The sequence below is a fragment of the Hemiscyllium ocellatum genome, chromosome 6, assembly GCF_020745735.1.
Source record: "Hemiscyllium ocellatum isolate sHemOce1 chromosome 6, sHemOce1.pat.X.cur, whole genome shotgun sequence".
NCBI lineage: Eukaryota > Metazoa > Chordata > Chondrichthyes > Orectolobiformes > Hemiscylliidae > Hemiscyllium > Hemiscyllium ocellatum.
This window is the reverse complement of record NC_083406.1, coordinates 14,458,322-14,471,238: the sequence shown is the minus strand read 5'-3', so window position 1 is coordinate 14,471,238 and position 12,917 is coordinate 14,458,322. Positions and strand designations below refer to the sequence as shown.

Here is a 12,917-nt window from a genome sequence, read left to right as displayed (position 1 = left end):
AGTAGAAATTTGCAAAAAACAAACTGCAATTCACTTCAACAATTCCATAAGCTAACTCTTTCACTCTCTCAAACATCTCCCCACTTACAGATGATTTCTCAATGTGTTTTGTGTCATTCATGGCCAGTCCATCCCAATATTAACACAATCTGTGAATAAGAGTGACAACCTACAGTCTGTCTCTTAGTGATCCATTCATCCTTTCAGCTCAGATTCCTGGTTTCGGAGTCTGTTCCACACACCAGATTCCATTAAAGGATTCTCTCACACTCTTCAACCCTTCAATAATCTTGGCCCACCTACATTCTTCGCTCTGCCAGAGAAGGAAATTTTCCCTAGCTCCTCCCAGGTCAGATTCGTTAAACTAATTATAAATTTGTTTCTCTTTTCTGTACTGACTGCAGTTCCAAGACATCTTTGTTGCAGCACTCTGGATGAAAATGTGCCCAGTGCTCTAATTGTTGGGGCTCCAAGTTTCAGGCTGCAACCAATGCTCCAACTGAGGTTGCCTAACATATTATTACCTGTAAAAACCAATACTCTACTGACCTAATAATAAATGCAATGATATCGTTACTTTTTTCTTGTGCGGTTACGCATTAAACTGGTGACCCTGAATTTTACATCAATAGCCCAGATCACACTCCTGAGTGGTGTCCTTTAATTCAGAGATAGTTTGTTGTGTACTCTCTTTGATTTCCCCATTGCCAATCTTATTACCCTATCTGTACTAAATATTACTTGGCACTCATTAATCCACCTCCACAAAGAAACGAGTTTCTTCAGCTTTTGGATTGTCTAGCCTTTTATCATATGACCTCCCCCATTGTAACTTGTAGCAGATTTCATACTTTGGCTTACGTCCCAAGCTATTTCTCGTATGTTATAAATAGTAATCAACTCACCAATGATCTCTTGGACACCCGTTAGCATTCCTTTACCATTTTGTTTCAGTTCCATTCACAACTACTCGCAAAATATTCAGTTAAGCAAATAAAAATTGAGTTTATCACCAACATGAGCAATTTGATGAAATAAACGTTAACATTCAATTTGGTTCCTGGTTGCGTCTTCCAAATGACTTCTTTTTAAAAGTGAGAAACAAAGGCACGTCCTTTTTTAATTTGCAAAATGGTGCTGAAACTTAAAACATCCTGACTGACCCTGGCAATGATCAACAAGTGCTGCAAGTGTCTTCAGTCTCATCTTGGGATCATAGGTCCAAATCAGTAGGCGGCGGAGTGTTAGGCTATTTTCCAGACCAACATTTACACCTTGGTCATCTTCCACTTGTATCTGTGGGTTTCAATTTGAAAGAAAATGGCAAATGAATTTCAACTACAATTATGCAAATTACAGGAAATCACAACACAATCAACCCAGGACTCAGAAGAATGTATTTAGTGTCTTCTCTATGTACTCGCTGAGTTTAGCTTTCAACAAATGTTTAAATCTCAAGTGCAATTTTCTAGTGCATCCCAAACAAAAGTCCTGGACAATTACTTTCAATTACTCATTTTATAACCTCAATTCTCTTTCTGTCAAACCTAAGACATCGACCCTGGTCACCTGTTTCCTTCCTCTCTCTTTCAGTCTTTTCTATGTTACACAGGGTCACCACAATGTTGGTTGATCACACGCTATTTGAATTAATCAGATGGTTTTACAGCTGGATAGCCTCCCTGCCACGAATGCTCCAAATTTATAAACAAACAGACCCAGTGTGGGACTCAGGAATGGTGGTTCAAAAGGAGGAGCGAGAGCAGAGAGGCCCCAGAAGCAGAGATCAATTTTATATCGTTTCAAGAGCTTATCTTCAATCCAGGGAAGAAAATGGTCGGTATTATTCCCTTGGTTCTTGTGGCTGGATATTGATTTAAGGACACAAGTCTACCTTAAAAAATGTTACATAGATGATTAGCATTTTAGAACCTCAAATGAAACATACGGTCCATATTCTGTTGAATTAAAATATATTAGGGGAGCTCGTGCCCATGACTGGCCTACCTCTATGTGGGAAACTCTAGATTCTCCTGGTGGGTCAGGATGGCCATGTGTGCAGGAGGTGCCTCTGCCTTGAGCAAGTCAAGATCTGGGTTTAGGAGCCTGAGTGGCAGCTGGGGACACTACAAACTATTGTGCATTCACAAGAGGGAGTCGATGTTTCAGGACACTGTCACTACTGGCAGAGGGGAATGGGTGACCAGCAAACAGAAGGAGGGGGATGGGCAAGTAGAGTGAGACCTTGAGTGTATGTTTGGCTTTGGAAACAGTGAATGCAATGGATCCACTTTGAATGATCCAGATGTTTCTGGGTTTTTTTTTGGTTGGGTGGGGCGGCAGGTTTGGTGTCACACAGGGATTTCTGTTGATGGTTCAACCATTAACCGTGTTTATGAACAGCTAAGATGACAGTGTAGGGTGCCATAAATCCAGGTTTGCCAATGACACAGATAGGTGGCAACAAAAGCAACAGGAACAAACAACTGTAAAACTCTATGATTCTGTGATAGAATTTCACCTTGTTCTTGAGGGAGAGAAATGGGAGTTTGAAACTAGTAGCTTACTCTTAAATAAAGGCACGAGATTGAGTTGGTCAAAGTGGGATGGAAAATAAATGCAAAGACAAGACAGTTGAGAAGCACTGATGAGGACTTAGGGAGATCTCAACTCTCAGCAAAGATATATTCCACAGTGAAAGAAAGGAACTTTCAAAACACATGATCCATTCAATTAGACATTTCGACAACACTATCAAACTTGCACTTCCCCTCAAATTGTTTATGAATGCAAGGCATACAAGATCACTGCCTCCAAAACTGAAATGTTGAGATACCTCATATGTTAACTCTGGGCATGATTCAAGAAAAAAAAAGTTGTTCACAATGCAGGCTCCCTTTCCTTCCTTGTGAATAATTTCACATTAGGACTCCTAACCCATATTTCAACTCATTCTTTTCCAGAGCTTCAATTACCTACATTTTCCTTTCCTTTCTCTAGTCAGTTTTTTTTTTCCCCAAAGTTCAATGAGTATAGCTACTGCTCTTTGACATTTTTCTAATTCAGCAAGTTTTCAGCAACACAATCCATAATTTTCATCCTTTCAAACTCAATTATTTCCCCTCAAAAAAGTTAAAGATAGGTGGATGAAATTCAGTTTAAATTTCCACTAAGCTTCACAACACCAGAGCTTTGATACAAATATAATTAATATAACTTTGGCTATATGGTTGGGATATGTTAAAGGCACAACATAAATTCACGTTGTTGTTAAGAGATCTGACAGACAGTCAATAAGAAAACTCAACATGTAAAAGCACAGCATCGCCTGCAATATTAAAGATATCTATTCCTCATTGTAACCTCTAAGGTTCTACAACAAGGGATTTGAGCCATCAATAGATCAAATTACAAAGTTAAATGAGGAAAACATTTTTCCATAGCTTTAACCAGAATTGTTAATCTACAAATAAAACAGGGAAACATTTAATGGAATTATATTGCGGTTATTTGTCAGCCACAGACTAACCATTACCGTCTTATAAGCAACGATCATGGCCTTGAACCTTGAAAATGCATCTGTGACTTACTGCATTTTTAATCTATTTCCATTCTAGTGATAAATATTTGATGTTTCAAATTGTTCTGTTATACTGAGATAGTATTTTCCTTTTTCCACTGTACAACATGTAACTCTTGTCCTCTAAATGCTGAATGCCAGAATCTACTGTAGCGAAGGACCTTTTGCAGGGAGATGGTCAACAGCAATGAAAAGGCAGGCAAAGTTGAAACCAACCTGGATAAGTTATGAAGAAACGGGAAGGTGAGGACTGCTGATGCTGGATATCAGAGTCGAAGAGTGTGGTGCTAGAATAGCACATCCGGGAAGACAACATCAGAGGAGCAGGAGAATTGATGGTTCAAGCATAAGCATAAACTCTTCATCAGGAATTAAGTTATGAAGTTACAAATGGCAATTAATGTGGGGAAAATACACAGTAAACCCAGGTAAGGAAATACAATACACCGCACTGCTTAATTTGATAGTCAAGCCTCAAATTCCCCTTCCATAAATGGGAGGCAACTTATGTTGAGTACAAATATGAACTGCCAGTATTAGTTTAGGAGGTCACCATTTTGAAATGTGAAGAGAAAATATACTAGTCATTCAAATTAAATAAATGCTGTTTTAATGGATGAATTAATTCTAAAAGAATCAACTACAATCAAACTATTTTAAAAACCAAACTAATCATTTGAAGCAGAGTTCAAATTAATTCTGAATCACAACTACAGCATTGTTATTAGAATCCCACTGTAGATCAGATTTGGCACTTTCACTTACAAAATCATCTCTTCACAACAAATCATCTACCAAGTGGGTTATCCAACATTTTGAGCAATTTGATGCCATTACTGTAGCTTGATGGGAAAAGAAAATCACAGAAAACATCAAGTGGAGTAACACATTTTATTTTCATTTGTGAAGGCTTTTTTTTCCTCCATCCAGCATCTACCCATTCCATTTGGTGCAAATATGAACCTTGAAAACCTTGCTCAGGCACACAAAAATTAAACTTTTAAAGCCAGACCCATTCGTTTCTCAGCAATTTGGATATTTTGTCTGCAGACACCTTTTGACTTGATCAAGTAAATGGGACTCGAACATTGTCCAGAGTAATACTCTGTGATTCTTCCAATTTAGTGCATTTATTCACTGCTTGTGGTCTTTCTTCTACATTGTGCAGACCAAATACAGACTGAGTGACTGTTTTGTGCAATACATTTATTTAGTCAGTGAACAATACCCTGAATTTCTTGCCACTTGCCACTTTAATATTCCATCTTGTTCCCTCTTTGACTGATATTCCTGTCCACGGCCTGCTATTGTTTCAATAAAGCTCAACACAAGCTTGAAGAGCAGTACCTTGCCTTTTGTCTCATCACTTTCCAGCCTTCCAGATTCAATGTAATGTTCAACAACTATCGACTAGAACTCTTGGTTCCATTGTGTATGGTGTGTATTGTTTTGCTGCTTGTTCTTTTCTTTGTTCTGTCATATTACATTCATGTTATGTAGCTGTCATGCCTCATTTGGATGGCCTTTGTTTTCTTACTAGACCAATTACCACGCATTGGGTTTGCACCTCAGAAATTTTGTGATTCCATCTATCATTTATTTCACTCCACACCATAACAGATATTCCCTTACACTGGCTTTGAAACCCCTACATTTCAATTTTTCCTCAAATCTGATGAAAGGTCGATCTGAAATATCAGTTCTGCTTCTCTTGAAGATGCCAAGTGAACTGTTGATTTATTTCTTTTCGTTTATTAAGCTGTATTCTTTGAATAGGCCATCAGGATACCGACTTCATGTATCACTGATTGACAAATTCACTTCATCTTCATCCATTCAATCATTGTGGACATGCACAAAATTGCAGGGAACTTGAGTTTTGTCATGGTTTTACTTTTGAAAATCACCGCAAGGTTGAATTTCATTCCACCAGCCTTTCATGCTGGTATCACACTGCCTAACCTTCTGTAATTTATGCTGGAACTGTTTTTGAACTTTCCAATTCCGTAGTTTGGCTGCAGGACATGTCAACATTCATGCGTGGTTCTTACAGGTTACCACCATGTCTTAGCCACAGTCAGATGGAGAATAATTGGAAACAGACCAGACATTGTCAAAAGATTTCAGTCTCTGAGCATTGTTGGACTTTTGCTGCTGCATTATCACTCCATAATGCAGCTACATCAAATAACTGTTGCACGGAAACAGACCTAGTTTGATTTGACTTATGCCTGTTGCATTTAGCGTGCCCAAATAACTACACTGACGATTTGAGGGCTAATACTTGCTCCTCAAGCAGGCCAATGGAGAGGTCCCTGCTCTCACGATAAAGCTAGCCTTGGGCATCATCTTGGTGGATTTTTCTTGTTTCATTCTCACACCACATTTTCACTAATACCAAATATCCTCATTGGAACACCATTATCTGACAGCAAATAATAAAGTTCTTAAAAGAGTACACCCAAGTCTTTGTGAAAATGACTATCATTCATAGTTTCACACCTTTTAAAAAAGATTTTGCTAGTCTCTTCTTACCATTTCATATTTTTCCACATTATATTCCATCTGACACCTTGTGCCCACTTACTCAATCTGTCCAACTCTTTATGCAATCTCTTCCAACTTGCATTCTCACCTAACTTTGTACCTGCACCAAACCTTCCACCTCTTCATCCAAGACATGAATATAGATTATAAGTAGAGGAAACCTCCAGCACTGATCCTTGCAGCATTCTACTTCTCACAGCGTACGTACTTGAAAATGCCTCAATTACTCCTACTCTTTGCTTCCTGTCTATGCTAATGTCTCACCCCAAACTCCTCAGACTTTATTTTACATATTAACCTTTTGTGGCACATTATTAAATACTTTTTCTTGAAATCCAGGTATACTACTAGCTCCCCTTTAACTCTCCTACTAGTTGAATCCTCAAATAGCTCCAATTTATTAAACAAGGTTTCCCTTTTATGAATAAAAAAATGAGACAATGGGTCGGCCGGGGCAGGCATAATAAAAAAACATTGTCTCAGCCTGCTCCTGCCCCACCGAACTCATCTCCCAATACCTCGACACGGTCCTGTCCCCTTTAGTCCAAGAACTCCCCACCTACGTTCGGGACACCACCCACGCCCTCCACCTCTTCCAGGATTTTCGCTTCCCCGGTCCCCAACGCCTTATTTTCACTATGGACATCCAGTCCCTGTACACCTCCATCCCCCATCACGAAGGACTCAAAGCCCTCCGCTTCTTCCTTTCCCGCCGCACCAACCAGTACTCTTCCACTGACACCCTCCTTCGACTGACTGAACTGGTCCTCACCCTGAATAACTTCTCTTTTCAATCCTCCCACTTCCTCCAAACTAAAGGAGTTGCCATGGGCACCCGCATGGGCCCCAGCTATGTCTGCCTCTTCGTAGGATATGTGGAACAGTCCATCTTCCGCAACTACACTGGCACCACCCCCCACCTTTTCCTCCGCTACATCGATGACTGTATCGGCGCTGCCTCGTGCTCCCACGAGGAGGTTGAACAGTTCATCAACTTTACTAACACCTTCCATCCCGACCTGAAATTCACCTGGACTGTCTCAGACTCCTCCCTCCCCTTCCTAGACCTTTCCATTTCTATCTCGGGCGACCGACTCAACACAGACATCTATTATAAACCGAATGACTCCCACAGCTACCTGGACTACACCTCCTCCCACCCTGCCCCCTGTAAAAACGCCATCCCATATTCCCAATTCCTTCGTCTCCGCCGCATCTGCTCCCAGGAGGACCAATTCCAACACCGCACAGCCCAGATGGCCTCCTTCTTCAAGGACCGCAGATTCCCCCCAGACGTGATCGACGATGCCCTCCACCGCATCTCCTCCACTTCCTGCTCCTCCGCCCTTGAGCCCCGCTCCTCCAAACGCCACCAAGACAGAACCCCACTGGTTCTCACCTACCACCCACCAACCTCCGCATACAACGTATCATCCGCCGCCATTTCCGCCACCTCCAAACGGACCCCACCACCAAGGATATATTTCCCTCCCCTCCCCTATCAGCGTTCCGCAAGGACCACTCCCTTCGTGACTCCCTCGTCAGATCCACACCCCCCACCAACCCAACCTCCACCCCCGGCACCTTCCCCTGCAACCGCAGGAAATGTAAAACTTGCGCCCACACCTCCACACTCACTTCCCTCCAAGGCCCCAAGGGATCCTTCCATATCCGCCACAAGTTTACCTGTACCTCCACACACATCATCTATTGCATCCGCTGCGGCCTCCTCTACGTTGGTGAGACAGGCCGCTTACTTGCGGAACGCTTCAGAGAACACCTCCGGGCCGCCCGAACCAACCAACCCAATCACCCCGTGGCTCAACACTTTAACTCTCCCTCCCACTCCACCGAGGACATGAAGGTCCTTGGACTCCTCCACCGGCAGAACACAACACCACGACGGCTGGAGGAGCAGCGCCTCATCTTCCGCCTGGGAACCCTCCAACCACAAGGTATGAATTCAGATTTCTCCAGTTTCCTCATTTCCCCTCCCCCCACCTTGTCTCAGTCGGTTCCCTCAACTCAGCACCGCCCTCCTAACCTGCAATCCTCTTCCTGACCTCTACGCCCCCACCCCACTCCGGCCTATCACCCTCACCTTGACCTCCTTCCACCTATCCCACCTCCATCGCCCCTCCCCCTAGTCCCTCCTCCCTACCTTTTATCTTAGCCTGCTTGGCTCTCTCTCTCTTATTCCTGATGAAGGGCTTATGCTCGAAACGTCGAATTCTCTATTCCTGAGATGCTGCCTGGCCTGCTGTGCTTTGACCAGCAACACATTTGCAGCTGTGATCTCCAGCATCTGCAGACCTCATTTTTTACTCTTTTATGAATAATGTTGACTTGTAATATTTTGCTGGTCGAAGAGCAATATTAGGAGTTTCTTAACAAGATTCCATCAATTTCTGGACAATAGGTATCAGGGTATCTGGCCCATAATTCATTGTTATTCCTCCTTCCCCTTTTTTGAATAGCAGCACCATGTTGCTAACTTCCAATATATTGTGACCACTCCAGAATCTGGGAAATATTGGAAACTTATGACTCGTGTAGATATAGGGCATCTATTGCTGAAAAACTGTATTTTAGTGCTTTAAAGCTCTCCAGAACTACTACTCTGATACTACTTTCCTTAGTCATATTAATGCCTAGGTTACCTCCATTTCTGCTATGTAACTTATGCCTTCTACTATCAAGATATATACAAAATGCTGCACCTCTCTCTGCCTCCAATAGCAGTTGGATTTAATATAATAAATGAACTGCAGTGGTTCAAGAAGGTAATGCATCACCACCTTACCAAGGGTAACTAGGAATGGGCAATAAATGCTGGCCCAGCCAGTGATGCCCATATCCCATGAATAATAAAGTTGGCTGATACAGTAAGTTAAAGGAAAAGTGCACGGAGTGGAAGTAGGCATTAAGTTGGCATGGGAGTATATGTGGCCAAGGGTCTGGGTTGAGGGCATGGGTTAGAATGAATGGGGTGAGTCGGTGGTGTGTGGAGGTGAGGCAGAGTGAGAACTAGGAGGAATATTTTATACTGTATTCTTTTATTTTTGTTCACACAGTGATGGAGCCCCAAGCCAAGTTTTCTACCTAACCAGTCTCGCTATATGGAAGCCTCCTGAGGTCCGCCTGGCATGATTCGCCATAAATGAGGCATCTGGGCAGCCCTATTTCAAGGCCTGATTTGTGGAGCTGGGAATCTTCTGGCCCGGGAACAAAATGGTGAGGCCTAACTTTCTTCTCCACTGCATGAAAATCTACAATGGGCATCGTTTTGAAAGAAAATTAGCTGTCAGCTTAGAAACAGCTGTACAGAAGCTGCGAGAACAGATGAGGAAAAAGTGGTCTTTGCATGCCAAAGCCAAGACAACTAGTTGAAGAGTTGCAGTCATGAGATTTTCAAATAAACATTGCTTGGTTGCTTAGTCAAAATTTACTGGAATGATCCCCACATAACCTGTACTTTGGAGAGTAGTTGGAACATTGCGAATAATTCAAAGTAAATACCAAGGGGTGCAGATTGGTTCTAAAAAAGTGGATGGACCTTCAACATGCTTGTAAAATTTATGAAGATATATGGGAACTCTTTTTGGAGGTCAAAGTAAAAAGTAGAACTGAGTTTATAACATTCTATTTTGGAAAGAATTGTACTAAGTTGTGGTGCCTGGTTTGCTTCATTTCTCTTCACCTACAGTCAAGTTTGAATTTGTTTAAAAATTAGAAAACGTGCGGTGCAATGTTTTTTAGTTAATTACAGGATGTTCAGATGTTTCCATTAACATGCCTGTCTCTAAGGCAATTCTAACAGTAGTAAAGTTAACAATTCTGTCCTGCTAACATGATCCACTTTCACACAAAGAAAATGGTTTCAATTTACAGAATACTATACTTAAAGACAAAAACACAGTCGAACAAGTGAACACACAAGCACAACAGACACTGAGACAGTAAGCTTGAAACTTAAAAGTGACAGGTGGTCATTTAAATTTACTCAGCCAGGGCTGCTGGAAACTACTGCCGTATAGATAAGGAAGATTTGTAACGTGTAGAAATACACACACAGAACTGACCAGCTCAAATGTAAAGATGCAGCTTGGAGGTATGAGTAACTGTTGAAGTGTTAGAGAAGTAATGTACTTTTTTTTTACCTGGGAATGCAAAACAGACAGCAATCTATAATATTCCTTCAACTCCTGATGCAAGGAAGCACAAAAGCTCTGTAGAAATAAAAAAAATTTGAATAAAAGGCTGAAAAGAATAATTATTTATTTTCTATTAGTACAGTACACATTAGTTTCTAATTAGTCATGGTAAATATTTAAGCATGTCAGGATGAATCTTATATAGGTCTAAAATATTCAAAATTACAGATAGAAAAACGTTGACTGCTTCAGAATTATGTTTTTTTTATTTCAAACAAACTGACAATCAAAAATGTGTGTCAAACAGGCAAAACATTAAAATTAAACAAGCAAGAATATTTAAAATCGATCTCAAAGAATTAATTTGATTCATGAATAACATTTCATCTATGGGAATGCCTTTCTAACAAATGCCAAGTTGGGGATTGAAAGCACACAGAACTTGGCAAAGACCTTGAAACTTTGCCAAGGTGGGCAAAGCTCTTCATACCTCAGGGATACATTTCTCTTTCGCTAAAGTCCTCAACCTTTCCTAGTTGTTTGCTTACATGTGTCTGTTCAGGGGTCCAGACGCTACAAGAGGAGTACAACATACCTGACCCACAAGACCAAATGCACGGTCCAAGCATCTCTGGTCAGTGTACTTTCTTATTTTGTTGTGAAGCCATCCAAGTTCTGCTAATCTACTTGCAGTATCCCTCAAAGACTTTGATATTCCCATCTGTACAAAACCAAAAAGAAATTCTATGTTGACTGAACACAGCACCATTTCGGATGTAGAAAACATCTGGCTTTCTCCCATATGGCAATCAATTACATTTCAAAGTTAATTGCATATTAAGAGGTTCTGTCATGTTTTAAATAAAAAAATGTCAGAACAGTGGTAGTCATTTCTGCCCATCAGGTCTGTTCCATTATTCAATGAGATTGTGACTGACCTGATAAACATCAACTCCACTTTCATGCCTTTTCCTCATAACCCTGAATTCCATTTACTGATTTAAAATCTGCTTGTCTCAGCCCTGAACACTGTTAACCACCTAACCTCAACAGCCCTTTTGGCTGGGTGGGCAGTGTTGGGGTTAAAGAATTCCACAGATTCGTTATCCTTAGTGAATAAATGCCTCATCTGTTTTAGGTTGTTAATATCCTAGAAATTTAAAGCATTATCAGTCCTCATTTTCTCTACCAGAATTTCTACATTTTCAAATCATTTTAAACAATCTCAAGGACAGCCCAAGCATGGATGAAAGGCAGAAAGAAAATATATCTAGTTGTAGATTATTTATATGCAACAATTAACTGGTTGGACAACCAAGCTAATTCTTTGGTAACTGGTAAAGAAAGCAGATTAACAATGCTCTATACTTTCAGGCCATTGACATTGAAAAAAATGACATCTCTCCCAATCCAGACAACTTACGATTCTCAACACTTCAATAAATGTCTTCACTGAATTCTATATTCTGTTCACAAACAGATTAGAAAATGAACAAGAAAAGGTGGCTGAATATATAAATGCTAAATATCATGCAAGAATTTATATTTACTCCAAATTTTCAATTAAAATCAATTACCTTGGAATCAATTTTATAGCAGTTTTCAGAATTACACATTTTAATAGATTTGCCATCAATTCCTTGCAGGACATATAGAATATCTCTGACCAGAGCTGCCTCTGTCACTTCTGAAGATGCTGAAAAACAACACAACAGATCAGGACTGAGACTTCAAGCAATTGTTTTTTTTAAAGCAGGCTGCATTTACAGTTAAATGACAGGGCAGAGTGATGATGGCCTCAGGAAGGTACAGCAAGATAACATATCCTTCAGCATTACACATACAGCCTCAGATAATCTATGTGAGGAATTTCAACAAGGTGGGTTCAACAAGAAACATTACCAACTGCCAACACATGGCAGAGAGCAGTAAACATCTGTGCAAGTCGACTGGAGCATTTTCTACATTATAAGGGCTGATATGGCAAAAGTAATTAATTGGATATTGCATACATTCATTGAGTCTCAATGTCTAACAGTTCTCAGAAGTTAACTAATTATCTGAACATATAGTCAAATAGATTTAAGTTGCCAAATAGTTGTCTACATATTCAAATATGTGAGTAGCAATATCTTATGCAGGGCAAATGACCTGGAAGAAAACTGTTCTGCCACTGAGTTTTTCAGGCCACAATGATCAAGTTCATCATCAGCAACACCAGTATGTGCAAGACCGTAAGACACAGGAGCAGAAATAAGGCCATTCAGCCCATTAAGTCTGCTTTACCATTCAATCACAGCTGATAAGTTTCTCAACCTCATTCTCCCACTTTGTCTCCGAGACCCTTGATACACAAGAGCCAATCTCAGTCTTAAATATACTCAAAGATCTGGCTTCCACAGCTTTCTGTGGTAATGAATTCCATAGATTCAGCACACTCTGGCAAAGAAGTTTCTCTTTATCTCCGTTCCAGAAGGTCTTCCCTTTACTATAAGGCTATGCCCTCGGGCGTGAGTCTCTCCTAACTACTGATTCAACCTGTACGTTTGCCTCGATAGAATCCTGGACTAGATATCTCAAGTCTCTTTGCACTTTTCTCCCCATTTAGAAAATAGTCCATCCCACTATTCTTCCTT

General features: G+C 40.7%; 1 protein-coding gene across 1 annotated transcript in view; it reads right to left on the bottom strand.

Annotated features, from left to right (window-relative positions):
- The window catches only part of tubgcp3 (tubulin gamma complex component 3), a 58,071-nt gene that overhangs the window by 27,937 nt on the left and 17,217 nt on the right, over positions 1 to 12,917 (bottom strand). The window contains exons 7-10 of the mRNA XM_060826472.1: positions 11,859 to 11,977; positions 10,877 to 11,002; positions 10,288 to 10,356; positions 1,164 to 1,296 (exon numbers count right to left, since the gene is read on the bottom strand). Of these exons, the coding sequence (XP_060682455.1) occupies positions 1,164 to 1,296; positions 10,288 to 10,356; positions 10,877 to 11,002; positions 11,859 to 11,977 (447 nt within the window). The remainder of the gene's footprint in view (positions 1 to 1,163; positions 1,297 to 10,287; positions 10,357 to 10,876; positions 11,003 to 11,858; positions 11,978 to 12,917) is intronic.